The following is a 22752-nucleotide window of genomic DNA, read 5'->3' as shown; positions in this document are numbered from 1 at the left end:
TTAATCAACTATGAGTGAAAATAATTTTAAATGAAAGTACTCAAATCAAATAAAAATTAATTGTCTTTTAGTAAAGAAGCTGTAACAAGACAATATGCTTTCAGATATTGCATAATTTTTAAGTGCTTCAGTTTACTTCAGAATATCTTTACTATTGAATACATTACTTATTTCACCAGTTTTTGTTTCTAGTTTTTCTTAGACATCATTATGTTTATTTTCTTTCTAAAATCTTTTTTCAAACTTGATTCTTTAATGCTTAAATTGTCCACTGCAATGTATTCTTCAATTTTAATTCTACTAATGAAATCTCGAACTTTGGAAAAAAAAAAAAAAAAGAGAGAGAGAGAGAGATCTCCATTAATGTGATTCTGCTTAATATTATCATTACTGGTCTTGGTTAAATTAATTTTGAAAAATTTCACTTTCTGAAATATTTTTAAACACAGCTTGAGCTAATGCTTTCTGTAATTTCTAATTTTGACTTGTTGCATATAAAATGGTGACAATGTTTTGTTGATTTTTAGTTCATGGGATGTATGGAAATATACAGTGTGGGACAAATAAAAGTGGCTCGGAGAACAGAGTTTTAGGTTACAAAGAAACACAGCAAAGGAAAGAAAATACAGTACTAACCTGACTATAGCAGATGTTAAAATTAATCACCATTCATCTCTTGGCACTTTTGGGCCCTGATCAGCAAGTTATTGAAGGCAGATCAAAGCTGGACTGCAGGAATTACTGCAGTCTCATCTGAAATGGTGTACTGAAGTTCTTGAAGACTATGAGGATTTATAGGATACACCTTAGACTTGAGAGTTCCCCACAAAAGGTAATCGCACACTGACAGATCAGGTGACCTGGGTGGCCAGCTAGGGTCGAAACCAGACTGACCTCTGCTAACAACTCTGCCAGACATGAAGATTGTGCTAATGTGATCTAAGGTACTACCAGCTTGGAAGTAACTGTAGGTCTTTTCCTCCTCAATTAATGCTGTCACAAATTGTTTAAAAATGGTGGAAATGTAATGCTCCAAATTCAACATCTGATGAAACAAGATGAGGCCAATAATGAGGCGTGCAGTCACTGCACACAAAACCCCAACCTTCTGATCATGTAATGATGCTTAGTGGAAGGTATGTGGATTCTCCGCTGCTCAGAACCTGTGATTCTGTGAGTTGACATAGCCACTTAGGGTAAACCAGGCTTCATCAGAAATAAATAAAAGATCCATGTCCAAGCCATTCATTGTTATCTCAATGAACAATCACTCACAAAAGTGGAGGTGCTGAAGAGCATCTGCTGTTCGTCCGCATGATCGATGTTATATGTCAGTCTCTTGCGACAGGCATTTGGTTGATTTGGTAGGATTCTGAAGCATTTTCTGCTGAACTGCAGTCACATTTTCTGGTGTTCAGACACGTTTGGAAATGTTTTTTTTTTTTTTTTTACCTTGTTCAAATTAGATTATGTCTGATGCCATTTTCTGACTAATCTTTGCTTGGCACTCTTTGCTGACATTTTGACACTATTAAACTTATGAGCAAACAACTGACCACACTGTTTCCACGACACAATGAACACTCTTTGCTTCACTGTGAGTACCATCTTTACCTTTGCACTGCTCAACTCACACTGAGACAGCCTGCCTTAAGCTCAGGTTTGGGTAGTATGATGTGCGTACACAGAGAGTGGTTATATGCATACATCCCCCCCCCCTGTCCAATTATATCCACTTGTTATTTTTCTTCCACTCTCCCAATTTTTGTATTCACTCTTTTATTTACTTTTCTTTGCTGTGTTTCTTGGTAACCTAGAAATCTGTTCTCCAAGCTACTTTTATTTGTCCTACCCTGTATAATTTCATAATTCAATAAAAGCCTGATTTTGAATGCTACAATTATTCTTTGATCTTTAACCCTCTGAGCGTTATGGGCGGCTTTATCCGGTCAAGAGATTTTTTGTCATTTGTTATATATTAGCATATAATTTATGATATTTTGCTTTCTTATTTCCTTTAATAATATAAATATCATCTTAATAAATGTAAGTTTATGAAAATAGAGCCTAAAGTAAGTAAATATACAAATTTAGCTAATAAAGTGTCTTTGAATACAGGTCTTCATGACAGATCCAAAAACCCATGCCGCTCAGAGGGTTAAGGGTTGGTATACAGATGTGTAGTGTTTGGTAGGAAAAAAAAATATTTTACATTTTTCATTTTAATTCTGTTTATATGGGATAGAAGGGTAATCCATAATGAGCACAACTTTTGTTATAAATATTGTAAATAAAGTCAGCAGTTTTATCATAATTTCAGATGTCATTCAAGCTGATTTATTGGATTTTTGCACCACATCATTTTTATTAATATTTGTGTTCTTAAAACACATTTACTTTTTTTGTCTGTTTTGCAACTTTTTTTTTTTTTTAATCTCCAGTCACATTTCGGCATTAAAGCACTATAAATTGCTTTTGCAGAACCTTGCTTCTGTTGCATTTTTAAGTTTTTAAACTATCTTTTTGGCAATCCTCAAAAATCATAGTTTTTTTCATATCAGACATTTGAAACTTTGACTTCAGATTTACCCCATGATTTGACTGCTTTGAGTTTTTCATGACAACAGAAGTCCACTTACAAAAATATTATCTGCACCTACAAAGTTAATATTTGTCAAAAATAATGAAATCAGTAATGTTTGCTTTCTTCTGTTTCATTCCCCCTTCCTTTTTTTAGTTTTTTCCCCCTGTTGCAGTTCTAATTTTTCCTGATTTTGTTTTTGCTCCAATAGTATTTACAATTAAAACGAGCTTTTGAAAGTTTTTTGAGCTGGCTTTGTCATCTTCTACAGGACTGGTTATTTCAATTTTGTTATTTTTAACACCCATCTTTTGCTTTTAGATGCCACAGGAAATAATCAAATTATGAAAAAGAATACGTACCTTGTATTTTTTGGCACCTGATCTGTTCTAAAGATAGAATGGAACTCCAATATGAATTATTCAAAATTAGTAGAAGAATTCAGATGACTATCTTAACTGTAAGGGCTTCATTTTACAGAGCATAGAGAAAAGGCTGGGTATGCTTAGTATAAGTAACACAAGAAATTCATTCTTGCATTACTTATACTGGCTACACACACACACACACACACACACAAAAAAAAAAAAAAAAAAAAAAAAAGAAGAAGAAGAAGACTCAAGAAAAAATCAATAAAGCAGTCATCTTCTTTTACAACCTATTTGTTCTGAAGTGAAAGAATGGAAGTTCTACAAAACTTAAGTACAATGGAGTTGGCAAAATATGAGTAGTATAAGTAATGCAAGAAATTCATTCTTGCATTACTTATACTACTCATATTTTTAAAGAAGATGAGTGAATGATATTAAAAGAAGATGAGTGTTTTATTGATTTTTTTCTTGATAGTCTCTCTCCTTTTTTTTTTTTTTTTTTTTTTTTTTTTTTTTTTTTTTTTTTTTTTTAACAATAGCCAAACTGTTTAGAAAGTTATTTTACCATTTCCATTACTGAGAGTGCCAGTTGCCAAAAGCTGAAGTAAACTGATGTTCTATCTTAATGTAACGATTCTTTTGTTAATTCTTCTTTTCATTACCATTGACATTTTTCAGTTCTCTGGATACTTTGTGTTTCTCAATATTCCTACATTTACCAGCCTGAATTCCACACTTTCTCTTCAGAACAAGAGTACCATAATTTTTTTAAATTATGCTTTCTTTTAATCTTTTATCTGAATGATTGATCTCTAAGAAAAATTTTAGATCAGCATTTTCCTCTGTCCATTATTGAGAGTATTCATTTGTGGAATGTGAAATGCATTGACGTCCTATTTCAAGGGTCTGTAGATGTAAAAATTTTCTGTTTAAAAAAGGTGTCTTCTAATGTGTATTAACCATTGATGGACTGTATAAACAATTGAATATATATGAAAAGTAATTACTCAAAAGATTATGTGGGAATCTTTTCAAAACCAATTTTTTTAAGTTTGGGAACATTGTTTAAATATATGAAATATAATGAAAGGTATTAAATAAATCTCTCACTAAACATTTCTCACTAATTTGCCTATTATATTAGAAATAATGCACTATCTTAGTAAAATTTTCTTTAAGAAAATTAAAAAAAAAAAAAAAAAAAAAAAAATACGATAAAACAAGGTGAGCAATATTATCTCAAAATTCTGTTTTAAATACAGAGATAAAATTATATTTGTTTTTATTAAAAGGCGTTGTTCATTTACTTCAATTACATTAAAATATGTGGCTTTAAGACTTACTTTAGATTCTAATAAAGTTATGAATATGAATTTAATATTACATTAATTAACTTATCTGAAAAAGCACACTGTGTTTTTGTGTTTTAGTTATTTTTAGAATATTATCAGGGGTTTGTGTGGGGGGAGAAAACTGGGCTTTCTCAAAGCTGGGTTTTGAAGTATTATAAATATTATGTTCTGAATCTTCAAAAATTTTAACTGAATACTGTGCTTCTTGTATTCCCTTCCCATATTTTGCAGAATATTATCAGCAAATTGTGTGAGGGGCAATAAGATAAAACACTTCTCAGCCTATACTTTTTTAAATAAACAGAAATACATTATTTACAGTAAGTCCAAAGCTTTGTTTAAAAAAATGTTTGTATGTCCTGTTTTTTCCCCCTTCTCCCCATTATGTTTTTGTTTATATGCAATAACTGTATGATTTGATATTTACTTGAAAGTATTTTTAATTAATTTTAAGATTTTTGATTTTTTAGCCTTAGAAATGACATATAACAAAAGTTTTTCATTTAATTAAATATTTAATTATTCATGTAAAAATGTTTGAAACTATGCTGTACCCTAATATTTTTTAATTCACTGTATTTTATTCTTACCAAAAAGGTGCAGGTAATTTAAAAGAGAGAGAAAAATTGCTAGGCAGATAGCCCTTGTATACTTTGCCATATTTAATTAACCTAACCAATTTTCACTCGAATAAAAATTTTCTTTATGTTATTTTACTTGTAAAGACCTCTATAATATATTTTCCAATTGCATATGCTAAAACCAGTCAATAATTAAAGGCAGGTTGAGGGGAAGAAACAAAAAGAAAATGCTTGACTTTGTATCTGAAAAAAGTGCAGTCGACTGCATCATTCAGTAATTTCAAATCTATATATCGTAGAAACAGCTTTCTTCAGTATACACCAGGAGCTATACAGCAAGAGGAAAATGTGCCAACTAGGGTGACTGATCAACATCCTCTGTATGAAAGAAGGTCAGGACAGCACAAACAACATGTGCATTATCTTGTTGAAATGTGGCATCATACAGGCCTCAAAGATAGGGAACAGTCAAGGGCCTTAACAATAGTAATGTAATTGAAGTTGACCTCATTATTATCCTACAATACATGTATAGCTTGATGCTAAGACACTTGTCATCTTGCATGCAAGCTAAGTTCTTGCCGCAAATGCAAGCTGTTAATGTTTGTTGTTTTTGATGCTTCCACACATGTAAGTTAAAAGATATATTGATCATCAGGATGCTGTGTGCATTATGATGCTATAAGCAGAACCAGGATTTTGTCTGAAAAAATTACATGGTGTCACTCCTGTGCCCATTGTCATCATTCATTGTATCACCTAAACAAACCTGTCTTTGCTACAGTGTCAAGGAAAGCTGTAACAATGGTCTCTATGCTGATAGTCTGTATTGGTGCAGATGTTGTTGCTTTGTCCATGCAGATGCTTGCCATCTTGTGCACAAGCCAAGTTCCTGTTCTATGGCCCTGACATCAGCATATGTGACATTTCAAGACTGAGAAGACAGTATGTCTGTCCTCTTGGGCATCAGGACCACTGAGGTACTGTTTGACATTTGAGTATGGCCCTCTTGGAAGCATTGATTCCATATCTGCCAGAAAACCATGTGATCTTGATTAATACAAAAAGCAGTACCATGGAACAATAAACCGCAATTCCAGTATGCCATTGGCAAGAAGTATAACATGATCGATGCACAAACAATCAATGTTCAAATGTGATTTACAAGGGTAAAATCTGCTGTGTAATCTTCCCATTTATGTAGAGTGTAAATGGTATTACTCATACCTGCTTTGTGTGCGTACACTGGAATGCTAATCATTTGCATGTCCCAGTACGTAGTACCTTTCATGCAAATTTGATGTTTGTTGCATGCTGACTTCGTGGTGTAGTAATTTAGATGGCCAGGATTGTATATTTATTTGTAAAAACATTAATTAAATGATGCAAGCCAAATTCTTATTGATTTACCTCAGTCTTTTTTTTTTTTTTTTTTAATGAAAAATCTGTTTCATTATTTTTTAAACCATACATAATGGTGTCTCTAGGAAAATCTACATGCGATTCTGGAAATTTTCTAAATTCAGTGTGGCTCCTACTGTCATGAAGTTTGTCCACCTCTGATATATATATTTGTCAGAGTTTATTTAGGGAATTAATCTTTTGAAAGTGTTTTAAAAATACATCTGAAATGTTTCTTATGTATTTTTCTGTAGTTGACTGAAATATTTTTAATATTTCTCATATTTAATAGTTTGTTTTTGTTACTTTCAGTTCCAGCTAGAATTGACTATCCAGCAGATAAAAGGACATCTACTTATGTTAAAGAACATCATTCAATTACTTTAGAATGTGTGGCTCTAGGTCATCCACAGCCTACTCTGGCGTGGTTCAAAAACGGTTTGCCCCTTCTGGAACATTATAATGCAGTGAGTTTATTTCATCACCTTTTTACTTGAAAAATTGTATTTTTGTGATAGTGCAAATACTTGAAATAACCTTTGCAATAAATTTTACACTCTATAACATAAAATGCGATATGCCAAGGAGGAGTTATCTAAATGGGAGAAAAATTGATAGATGTGACGAGCATGTATTTAAAACGAAATGCTAACAGTGTCATAGGAATTTAATGTTTTATTCAGAAAATGCAGCTACAAGACAAAAAAAAAAAAAAAAAAAAAAAAAAATCAATAATGCATTATCCCACCTCTGGCTCTCATGCAAGCTGTTACCTGGCTGGGCATTTACAAGTAGAATTGGCAGATGACTTCCTGTGAGATGTTTGATATACACATTCCAAATGGCAAGTTAGATCAGTGAGATAAAAGGACATTTGGAAGCACCTGCTATTCAGAGCCCAAATATGCTCTCTGTTTCTTTCTTCCCATTGATGGCAAGCAGCCAGTGTACTGGGGCAGTTAGCATATCAGCCAGGTGACCCTGCTGATGGAATTAACTTTGCAGCAAAAGTTCCTGGCCTGCAGGCTCCCCAGGGCAAATAGGTAAGTGAGCTGATGTGTTTCAGTTCTTTCTGAAAGTTTAAGTCCTCAAAAGACTTTAGCAAGATGAGTGCTGAGCAAGTAAGTGGTTTAAGGATGGAAGAAGGGTCCAGTGCAGGTGAGGAGAACAATTTCCATTTCCACATGTAAATTTCACAATTTCAGTTCAATGAAATAGAAATGGAAAAAGACTATTAATGGGCTTCCACAATGTAAAAAGTAATAAATTCTTTATATAATTACAATACAGGTGAAGATATGATTGAATCGCATGGATATACTTGGTCTAGTCAAACTAGTCAGCTATATAATGCATTAAGTGTGATAATAAATCATTAACAGAGTTACTGACACAAAACATAAAAATACTACATTGAGTAAGGCAGTAAACTCAATTATTCAGGATTAAATTAGAGTATTTGACATTAATTTAAAAGTGAATTTGTGTGTGTGCATGTGCAGGATGGAATGGAATGGGCAGATGGGTGGACTTTAAAGCATACTGATTTTGAAGTGACTTCGGCTCATGTATGGACATACTTTGCTGCTGGCTGTCTAAGGTGATGTTCTGCAATCTGTTTGCAAATGAATGCATAGTTATCCTGCCCTCTTTCCATCCTGCTTGAGTACTGGCCATTTTCATGTCATCTAAAGCAATGGTGATAAGTCATGAGAAGCCCATTCCCTGTTAGGAAATGAGTAAAGTCAGATGAGCTACTTCTTAGAAGCTGACCTAAATTTTGGAAAACAATCTGTATTCTCTTCTATCAGTATTCTTTTGGGATCAGATTGTATTAGCCTGAATCCTGTGTAAAAGGGGAACAGAATTTATATCCCAGCTGAGATAAACAAAGTTTCTAAATAACTTGAGAAAAACTGGATTTGAATTAAAATCTGTAACTTAAATTCTAGATTTAAAATCTGATAACCTTGGAAGAACATTTGCGGGGGCATCTTTGGTGAGATTGAGAAAAAGAACTTAATATCAGCCTTTGCTGCTTATAAAACCAGCATTGGTGTAGCTTTCTCTGAATACTCCATTTAATCCTGCAAGCATTAATATGTTAACAAGAACCCTGCTTGGAAATTGCAGAACAGCAAGTAATTTTTTTCATCTTTATTTCATTTAGTAATTTCAGTATTCAAACAAAATTTTGGAAGGCAATTCATTTCAGGTTTTAGCTTACTGAAAACAGGGAAAAAAAATTATTCAAGTTGCTGACTTTTGTTCTATTTCAACTCTTCTCAACCCTCCTAACAGCTGAAAAATTATAAATAGATATAAATGGGATTTGTACTCATCTCTGTTTCTTATGATCATATTACAATTGGGTCTCTTGTTGCTATATTTTCCAGCAAACATTTTAAATATACTGTGTATTCTGGCATATAGCATGCATTTTTAAAAAGTAAGACTGAAATTAAAGTTGTATGACAGATATGAAAAATGATAGATTTAAAAAATAGATTCCTGCTTTTAATTACTGCTGTTTATTTAATAAGAAATTGGGTAGCTTATGAACTAAAACTTTTCATTATCAAATACCATGAAAAGTTCATCATATTTATCTTTCTTCAGAATATCTTCAGGCACATTATCGAATTTCATTGATCCATAAATAATGAAATTTCAAAGTATATTGGGCTTAATTCCGTTCCATGTTTTCAACTCACACACTATTTCTAGACTGGCTTCATACATTTGGCCTTCTTTTGTAAATGATTTTTCACCTTCTAACACCCACATATTTTGCTGTCATTTTAAATTTCCTTTAAATGGTTTATTGATACACACATCATACATCTGAGCTAATGACATTAATCTGGTTTGAATAACTGTGATGTCTGTGTTACACACTTTCATCAGTTTCTTCTTATTATTTGTTAGTTAGGTTGTTGTGATGCATGCATTGTGTTAGATGTGATGATATAATGATGACATTAATATAAACTTGTCTAAGTGGCTTACCCTAGGTAGGCTCCTAGTCTTTATCATGGTAAGTTGTCCCCAGTACAAAAACAGAACAAGACTTAATTAACTTTACAAAGACTGTTTATTAATTCCTACATGTTAGACCGAGTTCCATATTGATTTTTACTTCATTGTACGAAGTAAAAAGGAAGTATTGTAATCGCAAAAAGTTTCAGGCATCTTATTTTAATGAAAGTATCCATTTTGACCGCTATCAAATGCAATTTAACGATGTTTTTGTGTGACATCTGTACGTAAGGACAGAATTAAAGATTCTTTTCTCCCAAAAAAATTATAAAACTTATTTTAAATGAATTCTGAAGAGAATTTTTCGTGGCGTCTGTATGTTTCTACGTATGTATCTCACATTACTGAAAAATAAGTAGCCTCAGAACGTTGAAATTTTGTATTTAGGACTGCTATAACATGTAGATGTGCACCTCGTATTTTGGTTGCAATCGGCCGCATATCCACTTTGTTACCCGGCTCAGTGATCTCAGTTTCTGTACTCTTATATGTTTGTAAGCTGTGCCTTTTGTGCATTAAAAATGATTGAATTATGTTGTTCTTATCTTCCGGTTAAGGTTTTTATGCCTTTAGTCAATTTGCATGCAATATTTGTGGAGTTAACAAAAATTTTAAAGTTGTTTAAGTGCAGCTAAGTGTAATTATTTTTACGATGGCTGACATGTTTGTTTACATTTCTAGAGGATTTGTTGCCAATCTAGAGAAACTAAGCTTCGCAACAACAGAGATGACGCCTTCTCTTATTATTGTGAATTAAGTCATGTTTAATCCATTCTGGAATTTATTTGAGGAAATAAGTGTTTAAAATTTACTTCGTAATTTTTAATATAGATATTTTGAGTTTTTATGTATTTTTGCCTTGTCAAGAAGTGAGAACTAAATTAATTGAAAGAGAAATACTGAATCATCTGAGGAAAACTTTTTTTTTTTGTTGTTGTTGTTGTTGTTGTTGTTGTTGTTTTGTTTGCTTAATTTCTTTTATACATCGTTTTAGATTTATTATAGTATTTGAATAGAACATGTGGCAATGATTAGATAATTATTCAAATGATATAAATTTATATGCATTCGGAGTTATAATATGAAAGAAATGTAACGTTGTTAAGTGAACTTAGTGCCAAAGTGTCGCTATGGTAAACAAATATAGTGCATTTATTCTATTGTGGTTTATGCACTATCTTTGAAGTAGATTTAATTCAATCCAATAAAGTTTAAATGAAATGCAAGAAAAATGCATATAATTTAATATTCCATACAAGGTGGTCATGTTGTGTACACTTCAGATTTTTACTTGCCAATGTAGAACCTTCCTCTTATTCTTGGCAATGAAGAGCAGAATTCATGTGCTCCAGTTGTAGCTTCTAGTACAATACCATCATAATAGCAGCCAACATCACCTGGTCAGATGCAATTGCTTATTGTTATGCGCACTTGACTGCAACATGGTGAGTGCCGAACAAAAAAGTCAGGCCCGGGTACTGTGATCACAATTTGGACATCTTGAACCCCCAAACAGTAACTAATCTTGAGGTTCACAAATTCCTGCCTTTTATTAATACAGTTAAGTAAATGTTAAGCATCTCAATCAATAAAAAAATTCCACTGTTAGAAGAACAGGCAATAATAAAATTCCTCTTGCTTATCAGACAAACTGAACTGATATGATTTCTGGTCAGATGCTATTGCTTATTCACGTTACATGAAATAAGTTGGTGAAGAACTCTGTCGGCAGAAGAAACTGATGAAATCTCTTGCCTCTTCACATCATCATCTGATGCAATCATAAACGTTGTAATAATTCAAAAACTTAAATCAGTGGGACCATATCACAGGGATCTGAACATGTTTTTTTTTGGATTCTGTAAGGCAACAGAATGCTTTTTCCAAAAATGTGGTTTAAAATTATAGATGCATGTTATACACTTGAATACATGGTAATCTTTAATATGAATGAAAGCATCATTTGGAAAAATGCATTTTGACATCATGTTTCTTTTAAAAATAACCATGCATTTTAATTTTGTACCATGTGCTAAGTAGGAAAGGACTTCAGTGAGGTGAGACTTTTTGTGTCATATTGTTTTTATGTGAACCATTTTATATTCCCTTCACATCAATTATTTTATTTCCCATCATATAAAACATTGGAGTTTCATCCATATTTCCAATATGGCAGAGTAAATCATTTTTCCCCTTTTTTCTGTGCTTAGGACAATAATATACTTCTGGAAATTTATCCATTTTTTGTCCAAATTTTTTTGGAAACCTTTAAAAAACTTTTTTTTTTCTCCTAGAAACTAAATTATTCTGTGCCTAAATTGACTACATCAAGGTTGCATTGCTATAAAGTTTCCTCGTTAGCATTTTTTCTTCCCCATTTCAAGGCAAATAAAAATGTGCTGTTTCTTGTTACAATTAATCCATTCCGGGGCTTTTCTAGAATCTAGGTCACAGCACTTTCTTCTAAGATAGGCCATTTCATTACTCCTTTTCACAAAGCATGTTTATTCTTTAGCATATTGGCTATTGTGATTTCATTTTTTTTCGACTTGTGTATAGAACTTTTACTAACACAAAACATCCTTGCTACAGCATGATTTCCATTTTCTTTTTCAAATAGAAGGATTATCTATTTAAAACCAGTGCTGTGTTTTTTTTTTTTAACCAGAACCATGTTTACTACTAAAAGAAGCACTAAAACAATTAGTATTTCAATTAAAACAAATGCAATTTACTAAAATCTTTTGTGTTCACTTCAAAATTACAGCTTCAAATGACTGGAGAAAGAGAAACCATCTGATTCTTACTTCTGCAAATTCATTCAGGTAAAAAGTGCATTCTTACCCCAAAATGCATCTTCTTTTTCTTGAAAAACCTGAAATAATGTTCTAGTGCACAATTGCACTGAATGTAAACCACCCTGTTTTCAAAATTATTTACTCAAGCAGTCCATACACACACACACATATTGTTCCCCTGATTCTGTATGCCATTGTTCGAAAGCCTTGGAAAGATCTTTGAATGAATGACAATGATAAGATCATTGCACTTTCAGGTTTCTTTGTAAAGAAAAGGATGAGTATTTTATGGAGAATATACCTAAAAATATGATTTAAAATTTTAGGTGCTTATTATACACTTAAATATATGGAAATCATATATTTGCTTATAAATTGTGAAATAAAAAAATCATTTATATCCTTGCTTAAATTTAAAAATAATTCTTGATTAAAATTCTTTTGTACAACAAATTTCTTAGACTTTTCTAAGCAGTGGGAAGCTGAAGATTTTTGATGCCTCAACATATGATACAAGTGTTTATTCCTGTCTTGCACAAAATGAAGCTGGGATGGATGAAAGATCATATAATTTAACTGTATATAGTAAGTCAAATGAATACTTAAACTTTTCCTACCTATTGGAGCTTTATTAACTGTACTGAATCTTCCTTTAACACAGTTGTTTTTCTTTTATAAGTATTATATAATATATAAAATTTTCTTTAAATAAATATAGTATTTCTTTTTCTTATTTTCAAATTTCGGAGTGTGAATCCTATGCATACTGAAATTTAAAAAAGAGGGCAATTTAATTTGTTAACTAAGTATAAATGCTTACAATTTCAATATAATATTTTTATTTAGTTTTATTTATTAGAAATTCTTATTAAAGAATACATTTTTAAACACCATTTCATTCTGAATGAAATCAAATTCTTTACTTCAATGCTCAGAACAGTTTTGTCACAGATCTAGGGCAAAATAAATTCGTTTCATGGTACTAAAAATATTAAAACTGAGTGACAAGCACCAAGTACTGCTCAGGGTATTCTAACTTAAAACTTTTGCATAAAGTCATAAATGATAAGTGTTGAATTTTTTTCTAGTTATCTAAAAAAATATTTTATTAGAAAATTGTGATAAAGCCTTCTTATAAGAATCATTTGTCAAATTTTTGTGTAAACATTAACTTAACTGAAAATGCATTACCACATACTTTGAAATTTTAAGAATCTTTTTGAATATAATAAATTGGCTGTGTTATTTTTTCAGTTCCTCCACTTATTAATGTGTCTTCTCATGGCCTTCATAAAGTGACTTTGCAGAATACAGAGATCACTCTTGGTTGCCCAGCAACAGGTATTCCACCCCCTCGAGTAATATGGTATAAGGGATCTCAGATGCTGCTACCAGGTCCTAGAATTTCCTTTTCAAAAGATGGAGAACACTTGAAACTATCTCATGTGACAACAGCAGATGCTGGAAAATATGTATGCTTAGCAGTTAATGAAGCTGGAGACACAGAAGCAGAACATTTTGTTAAAGTGCATGGTGAACTTCAGTATTTAATATTATTTAGTGCAGTAAAAGTAACTAATAAAGGGGGTGGGAAACAGTATTTCAGATCATTTTAAAATTATCTGTTATTTCATAACTAAGCTTGCATTTTAGTTGATTTTAATAGCAATTATAAAGAATGTTACATTTTAATGGTTTTCTGGCCTGCATTAACTAACTTGTTATTGAAAGAAACAACAGTTTTACAATCAGTATTGTTTTGTCTAATTTGGCAGCAAGAGATGCATTAATTATGCTTTTTACATACCAAAACTGTATGTAAAAAGGATTCATTGATCAATATGTCTATTTCTTCTTATAATTCAAGTACAGGATGTATGTTTTGATGTGCATTTAACATTTTGTACACAGTAATAAAAATGTTTGAATTATAAAAACAAAAACAGAAGCATTCTTTAATTGCAAAGCAGGTATTTGATGGCTGTTCAAGATATAATTCTTACCTATAAATATTTCATAGATCTGAATCCAACAATGCAGCTGTGTTTATAACATCTATTATTTCCCTTCATTTAATTTATGACCTTAATATTTCAAAATTTATTAAGTTAATTTATTACCTTGATTTCAAAATTAATTTATTACCTTGATTGGACAAAATAATTTCTAAAATTATTCAAAATAAAATTCTAAAATAATTTTGTCCAAGGGTATGTAGGCATTTAATAAAAGAGTTCTGTAAAAATTAGAATAGAGAAAGAAATTAAATATCTATGTAATAGTGTTTTGTATTATAGCAGATTATTTCCAGTGAGTGATAAATTAATTTTTTCGGTGACTGACAGTGAAGTATGAAACTCTATCACTGATACATTCTCTGTGTAATAATGCTATATTTATTTGCACGCAAAAATATAAGAATTTAATTTTATTGCCAGAGTAATAAACAGAAATGTAAATATAAAAAACTTACAGTTTGGAATATCAGTATTACATGGATGGATGTATTTTTTTAAATGCCAGCTATTACTTTGCCAAAAGGAGAAAGTTCAAAAACATGATAAAAAGGTAGTTGAGCGGGAAAAAAAAGAATGTGAAAGGTTTCAGATTTTAAATTACGTCCAAAGGGGGCATTTTTTTAATGTTTTGTGTGTTATCTTTATTTATATTAAATATCATGTGCTACATACTCAAACTATTAAATTCAGTTCAACAGCAATATCGCAAATTAATTTTAAAATGAGCATATCTCTAGAATTTTCGATGTTTTAAAATTACGATGATAGAATTTCTGATTAAAACATTTTATCTCCACTTTACCACTATCCAAATATGAAATCAATAATAAAACAAATCTCAAATTAGGGCTTCCACATGCACATATTCTATGGAAGATTACGTTATTCAAATTGTGGTGGCTCTAAGTACTGTTGTTTTATCACAATGCGAGAAACATACATACATTTATGCAGACTCTTCATTATTTAATCTCTTTAAATATAAGACAGGGCAATAATATATGGTAGCAACAATTTGAAAAGTGATAAAAGTTTGAAAGTGATAAAGTTTTCAACGCAAAATGCCAAAACAAAATTAATAGTTCTTCAGGGCAAATTGCCTCTTTGGACTAAAAATAAAACATTCAAAAAGTATTTAAAGAAAAATCTGGCTTAATTGTGGACAGAGCTAGACTTGGCAATTCAAATGATGAACTCTAAAAAATCTTTTCCCCCGCATCCTAAATGGCTCGTAATTTTAATATTTGTATTAATTAGTCACAAAATTAATACTGACTAATTCAGGGAATATACTCATAACTCAACTAGGTGTTTTGGTACTATATTCTCCTCACGGTACCCACATTTGTTAGATAACACCTGTGTTCAATGATCTCAATCTGGTGGAAAATTGTACAAAAAAGGAAACTGTACAAAAAAGCTGTTATAAAGGCAAAAGGTACTCAAAAGTCCCTTATGGGTGCTGGTGGTTTGGTAAAAATTTCTGTAGATGGTTCATCAGATGAGACTATCCAACAGGGTGGAGCCAGTATTCGCATCACTCTACCAAATGGAACAACTGTACTCCAAAGCCATGGAGCAAGCAACATCACTTCCAACTTCACATGTGAATTAAAGAGCAATCCAGAAGGCCCTGAAAATTGACATTCACTTAAACGATAATGCCAGTGGACTTCAAATTTACTCAGCTACTTCTTTTATTTCTCAGAATTTCTGGCATCCTTACTTTTTCTTTGTGTATCTTGGAATCTGGATGCTGACATCAGTTCCTTTGCATTCTTTGATAGCCATTCATTTCTCAAGCCAGATGATTCTTGTAATGCCTTTCATGACACTGGCATATCAGAACACACGTTATATCACTTGGTCTGGTCTACATTTGCTTTTAATATTTTAGCAAAAAAAGTAATAAATAAATAAAGGTAACACACTTTTAATAAATAAAAGTAACACACAAAAGGCTGAAAGTCCCTTTTAGTGTAATGTAAAATCTGAAAGCTTTCAGATATACATTTTTTTTTTTTAAAGTTGAATAAACAAAACTTGTTTAAGGTCTATGATTACAGACAATAATCTGAGAATTAAAATTGTTTCATGTATTGGAATGAACAAGTATTCAAGTATTGGCATCAACTGATAGGATATGTACAGTGATAGTTAATTTGTTTGGAGTTTTTAAAGCTCACTGCAGTTGAATATACTGGCATCAAAAAACTGTGACGCCTTGAGATGAAGTGCATATTACTTTTACATTCCTAAATATTTTAGTAAAACTGATCTTTTAGAAATTTTACCAGCCATTTCAGTGATAAACTGCTGAAAATAAACTTAATCATTTTTTAATGTAATTTTTATTCTGATGCATGTATCTATATTTTATAGTTCCTCCAGTTATTGAAGAGGCATCTATTTATGGATTACCCGATCCTGTCGTTAATCAGTCTGTAAGGATATATTGTGATGTTCAAGGCCTTCCTTTTCCTAAAATATCTTGGTACAAGAATGGTGCATTAATTGATCAAAATCACAAAAGATTTAGTTCATCTGGAGGTGGACGATATTTAGATATTTTGAACATTCAAATTTCTGACTCGGGCACTTATACATGTCAAGCTGAAAATATTGCTGGGCAAGCCAAAAAAGATATCAAACTTTTTGTATCAGGTAAAACAATAATTCTATATTAATTTAAAGGGTTTTTTTTTGTGTGTGTCTAATTATTACTATTGCAAGAAAATACATCTAAAATATTTTAAATGTTTAATAATTAGTCTTGTACTCTGACAAAATATCGTATGACTTCAATGTAGTATGGGTTATTCTTGATATATACCATAATTTTATTAGTGTCAGAAGCTATTTAAAGCTTAATGCATTCCTTTAAATAAAACTTTAAAATATGTATTATCTGTTTATCAGCAATAGGTCTATAAAAAACAAAATAACAAAAACACAACAAAACAAAGACAGCAATAACAAAGACCAGTTGTATAAAAACAAAAGAAGAAAGTTTGTTTGTATATGAAAACAAAAGAAGATGTCTACAAAAACACAAAAATGTGTGTAAATAGGTATTCATAGTATCCTCTCGTTTTCAAAATTTAAAACAGAAGTTAGTAAAAATTTAAATTGTTCTAATTCCTTTTAAAAATTCAATTTTTAAATTTTTAATTTAATTTTATGCAAATGTGCCATATTAATTTTTTAAAAACAATACTGCCTGTCAGACTTATTGCAGCTTCATCCTTTTTGCTATTATTAGTTTCATTCCTATAAAATTTGGATCAAAATACAATTATACATTTCTCGTGTATACATCTTTTACATTTATATGTCATTTCATCTTTGTCCAGATTCATTTCTATTTATTTTAATAGGAAAATATTTCTTTCATATGTCATATAACTTCAGTTATACATCACTTTTGTTTGATTTGTTGCATTGATTTTACATTTCACTGTCTTAAATATAAGTATTTTTTCCGGAAATGAGGATAGGAAAAGGAAAAAAGGCATGAGACACAGTCAGGTACTGGAAAACCAGTCCATGAATAGAGAGAATACTTGAAGGGAAAAATAGATACAGATGTTTCTTCTGAATAGGATACTTCTTTAAGTAAACTAGGTGGAAGATAATTAACAGATACAAAATGTCTCAAAGTGAAAGATTAAAAATAAAATTCAAATCTATAAATATTAAGAGAACGCTGCTTTGAAATTTGAGTTAGCAAAGAAACTGGATATTCCTGTGAAAACAGTAAGAACGGTTGTTTGTGATAGGGAAAAAGTTGAAGAAAGAGCAGAAATTTGTAGGTAGTCCACTTTAAAGAAATTATTTACATAGTCAAGATGGAAAGATTCCTGAGGCCGAAGCCATTTTGTTCAAATTTTTCATTCAGCATCATGGCATCCAACATTCCAGGGAATGACCCCAAGTTAATTGAGAAGTCAAAAGAAATAGCATTTTTACTGAATGTGAAGAAAGCTTGTTTTTCAACTGGATGACTACATAAATTTAAACTGGGGCATGGAATCTCATGTCATACAGTAAATGGAGAATGAAAAAAGCATTCTTGTTGAATCAGTTGAAGAGTTGTTCAAGAATTTATCTATAGATAGATATGATTTAAAGGACACTTTTTATGTTGATCAAACTGCTCTTTTCTTTAAAATTATGCCTTCAAGAGCCCTAGTTTTCAAAGGTGATCAGTATCATGGAGTAGGAATGTCTCACTGTTTTAGTTTATGCAAATGCTCTGATGGTACACAAAAAATGACTCCTTTAGTTATAGAAAAGTCACCAAAACCAAGAACAGGTTAAAAATCTGCCATTAGGATATGAAGCAAATAAGAAAGCATAATGACTAAGATATTTTTATAGAATGGCTTAAGAAAATAGACAAAACTGTAAAATTTTACTTTTTAAGGATCAGTGCACTGCCCATCTTCAAATGACAGATTTCTTGCAAAATGTGAAATTTGCACTAGTGTAGCATACATAACCTTTAAGGAAGTAGATATATGTGTGTTTTTCAAACCATAATTTAAAGTTTTGTTTATACGGGTTTCTCATTTATACCTCATTTGTGAATGGTCGCATGAGAGACATATAAACAGTACTTCACTGTATAATTGGTAAACATTTATTAAAGTTGTCATGAACAGGTGAGAAAAATATTACAATATTTATTGCAGCTAATTTTTAAAATATATGTTCCTATGTAAACCAAAGTAAAAGAAGTTTGTTGGAGAAAAGAAAAATGTGTTTTTTTCTTGCCCAAAAAAAAATTATTTATTTATTTATTATTATTTTTTTTAATTTTATTTTTGAAATGTTTTGTGTAGAGGCTATTTACACTTGATTCTTGCATCCACATTATCATTAATCTGAGAAAGAAGTGGAAAGGAAGATGAAATAAAATTATTTAATTGATTATTCTTAGTTTAGAATGCAGTTGAATTATTTGATGTTATTAATTTTAAAATAAACACTAACAGTTCCCAATTTTAAAATTGAAAATTATTCATATGCATCTTTAATGCCAAATGAGATCATTGTATCACGGAATACGATCAGTAGTCACACTTCAAACTACTAAGAACATTAAATACAATGCAAAGCACAGCTAAAGAGCAAAGCTAAACTGGAGATAGTACTCGAAACTTATGCTTCAGCTGGCTGCTAATAATAACAACCGAGAGCAAATGCTCTCTCTCTCCTTATATAGTTTTCATTGGGCCACCGAGATATTTCTAGTACTTTCTATTTTTCAAAATTACTGGAAGACAATATGAGGACAGAATTATCGCTACAGCTAAAATAGTGATTAATTACTTTTATTCAATTGCAATATTTATTACTGTGATACTGGCCCAAATGGTCGCCAAGTTTGGCTACTTTTGGCAATTTCTCACTAAAATTGGCAACAAAAATTGAACCGAAAAAAACCATTGTCAGCTTGCTTAACGATATCTCACCAAATTACTGAGATACAGATTTACTTAATGCTAAATAGTTCCTATAATATTATTTTTCCAGCATAGCTCATCTCTCTAGATTTTCATGTTAAACACAGTAAAATACAACAATTTCACACATATAATCTATCTATGTACAAGATTCATAACAGTATGTTCACAAGATACATGCACACATTGATTTAGTGCACTGAAATAAATATTTGTAATGCATTGACCACTAAGGCCCATATCACATGACGTTTGTTTCACTCGAACAGCTGTTTCGGACAATTTTTTCACTAGTTTACTATTGATAAAGAGACATGCGACTTTTTCCTTCCTTTCCAAAAAAATTGCAAGTTGTTCGTTTTCAAACAATCAGCTATGAGCTTCGAATGTTATCAGCTTGTTTGTAATGGGGAACCAGTTTTCCCTGTGTTAACCCCAAAGCGATGTATGGTGATTGGCTATTGTGACAAAGCAGAAAAATTTTTCCAAACGGTTGTTCTTCCGAAACAAACCGCCGTCTGATAGCAGCCTTACACTTTTTACCTCTCGTTTATACAACAAATCTGGATTTCTTTTAGTCATTTGCATAAGTACAGTTGTCATTATTAATACAGTCAAAAGTCGTTAATTCGGACACCCATAATCCGGAATGATCTATAATCCGGACCTGAAAGCTGCAAACTTTCTGCGCATAGGCGTTTATGCGTGCGCGTAAGACCTTTACCGCTGCGAATATGCGTGTGCACATGCGCTATATACGTTTACGCATGCGCGTTTAATGTATAACGGACAGTATAAGCTAAAATTATCTAATTCAGTTAATGTCGCAGATTGCGTTGTTCCTTAATCTTCGAATTGGATCCGGCTTATTATTTTTTGCAGACTGTTAGAGCAATTTTATAAAAGTAAGCTTGAACTTTCGATTATGTCAAATAGAATATCCGATATATATTTACTAATATGTAATCCTTTACATCTACAAAGTGAATGTTTTGAAATCCGAAATCTGTTTATCAATTTCACGCTGCTCTGCGACGGGGGGGGGGCATAAATGCCGCGACGCACAATGAATTGGAAGTTGATCTGTCAGCACTATCCTTATCTTCAGGGCAGATGTTTTTATTTTATTTGGCTTATAATTCCTTACTAAATGTAGTATTTCATCTCGATGTACTCCGTCTTTGATATGATTTAAATCAAGTTCCTCGTCATTGTAATTCGCTTCCAATAGTGAAGAAAGTGACAGAGAGGTTATTGAAAACGAAAACATTTCGATTGACAAATTAGTCGGTATTCTCGACACAGCAATTACAGGACTTGAACAGCGGAACTTTGTAACTAAACAAGAAATTATGCCTGTTTAATAAAAGTATTATCACATGAAACGAAGCAACTTAAACAACTTACATTGAAAGAAATGTTTAATAAAATAAACAAATAAATATTAAGCTTTTTCTTTTTGTAAATTTTGATACCCTTTAGATCATAATTGTTCTTTATTTCATATATTAAAAATTTCATATTTTTAATTTTGTAATTTCTGCATGCCATCTTACCAGATTTAAACTGATGATCTATAATCCGGAATCGCTGAAGTTCCGACGAGTCCGGATTAACGACTTTTGACTGTATTATATATACTTATATTTTGATATGCACATAGATCAGAATTTTTTAAAACAAAATTGAAATGTATTTTTACAAAAAAATAAATAAATAAATAAAAATAAACTAAATTTAAAATGTTTCCTTTATAAATCTTTATCAGAACATAAATAATAATAATAATGGTTTGGTTTATGTGATTATGGCAAAACACTTGAGAGCTATCTGCCTGCAGGGAGGAATGAATTCGTGGAGGACTTTTTAAGGGAAACTGGCTCATATACACGATACACATGATGAAAACACCCATGGAGCCAGTCGGTTCACTGAATTTTTGTTTAGCAGTGCATTTCAGTTATAAATTAATTTTTTCCTTGCAGATGATGATTATAATGTCAAATCAGATTCTTAATCACTAAAATTTTTTATATCTTTTTGTGAATTCTTGTTGCAATAGTTGCTATTTTTCTTGCACATTCTTGAAAATTTTTGTCTAAAATAATAGCCATGATTTAAGATATGAAACATTATTGCCAATTGTGTTTCCCTTGATTTCAGTTTAACCTTAAAAGCTTTATTACAAGCAGTGCATTTCAGTTATAGATTTATATTTTCCTTGCAGATCATTATTGAGAGTACTTATGTGTTTAAATCAAATTAACAAGAAATGTTAAATCACAGTCATATAGCCTGTCATGCAAGCAGACAGTGACACAGACAAAGCCCTAGTCTATTCATTCCACCTTTTTCCCTTCAATAATAATCGTGTCCATAAAATCAGTCATTGTCCTTATGTCTATAAAAATATAAGGATTGTATTTACAATAAATACATATTTGAAATGTATTTGGTGTTGCTAGTTTGGAACTAGTGATCTGATACTCATGCATTGTCTAAATATTGCTAATTCTATGGATGTTGATTAATTTAAAAAATTTTTTCAGTGTATGCTAATTCTGTAACAATTACAATTTTATAAAAGCTTTCAGAATAATATTTTATTATACATATATTTTTCCAGTGCCCCCCGATATTGATGAGAAAGGTAAATCGAAAGAATATCAGGTTATTCTTGGAAAACCTTTGCGTATTGATTGTGAAGCATCTGGTACTCCTCCTCCATCCATTACTTGGCTAAAGAATGGATTGCCATTAAGTGAAAAGGATCATGTTCAATTCGTGAACAATAATTATGCACTGCTTTTTACATACACTTTACCTGATGAAGCTGGTGTCTACACCTGTATCGCTACCAATAATGCAGGATCTGTTGAACAAAAATTCAATTTGACTGTGCTAGGTATGTTCTGATGTTTCATTAATTTCATACACTAATTCAATTTGACTGTACTAGGTATACCAATTCAGAAGTCAAACAACAAAAATCAGCGTTATATTTACAAAATTTTCACAGACATTTATTTACAAACTGTGAAAATTTTGTAAATATAACGCTGATTTTTGTTGTTTGACTTCTGAATTGGTATTTATTCGGCGTGTTATTGTGTCTTAATTGTACTAGGTATGTTTTGATGTTT

General features: G+C 31.2%; 1 protein-coding gene across 5 annotated transcripts in view; it reads left to right on the top strand.

Moving 5' to 3' along the window:
* The window catches only part of LOC118195450 (hemicentin-1-like), a 331768-nt gene that overhangs the window by 209474 nt on the left and 99542 nt on the right, over positions 1-22752 (top strand). For 4 of the 5 annotated variants that reach the window (XM_085827451.1, XM_085827448.1, XM_085827447.1 and 1 more), the window contains exons 43-47: positions 6599-6753; positions 12585-12708; positions 13378-13656; positions 16524-16805; positions 22236-22514. In XM_085827451.1, the coding sequence (XP_085683577.1) occupies positions 6599-6753; positions 12585-12708; positions 13378-13656; positions 16524-16805; positions 22236-22514 (1119 nt within the window). The remainder of the gene's footprint in view (positions 1-6598; positions 6754-12584; positions 12709-13377; positions 13657-16523; positions 16806-22235; positions 22515-22752) is intronic. The other variant, XM_085827449.1, reaches the window with a different exon arrangement.

Source organism: Stegodyphus dumicola, chromosome 12 (assembly GCF_044657685.1).
Source record: "Stegodyphus dumicola isolate Sdum_Otavi_A_Nest chromosome 12, ASM4465768v1".
Classification (NCBI taxonomy): domain Eukaryota; kingdom Metazoa; phylum Arthropoda; class Arachnida; order Araneae; family Eresidae; genus Stegodyphus; species Stegodyphus dumicola.
The sequence above is the reverse complement of the archived record's forward strand: the minus strand, read 5'-3'. Positions and strand labels throughout refer to the sequence as shown.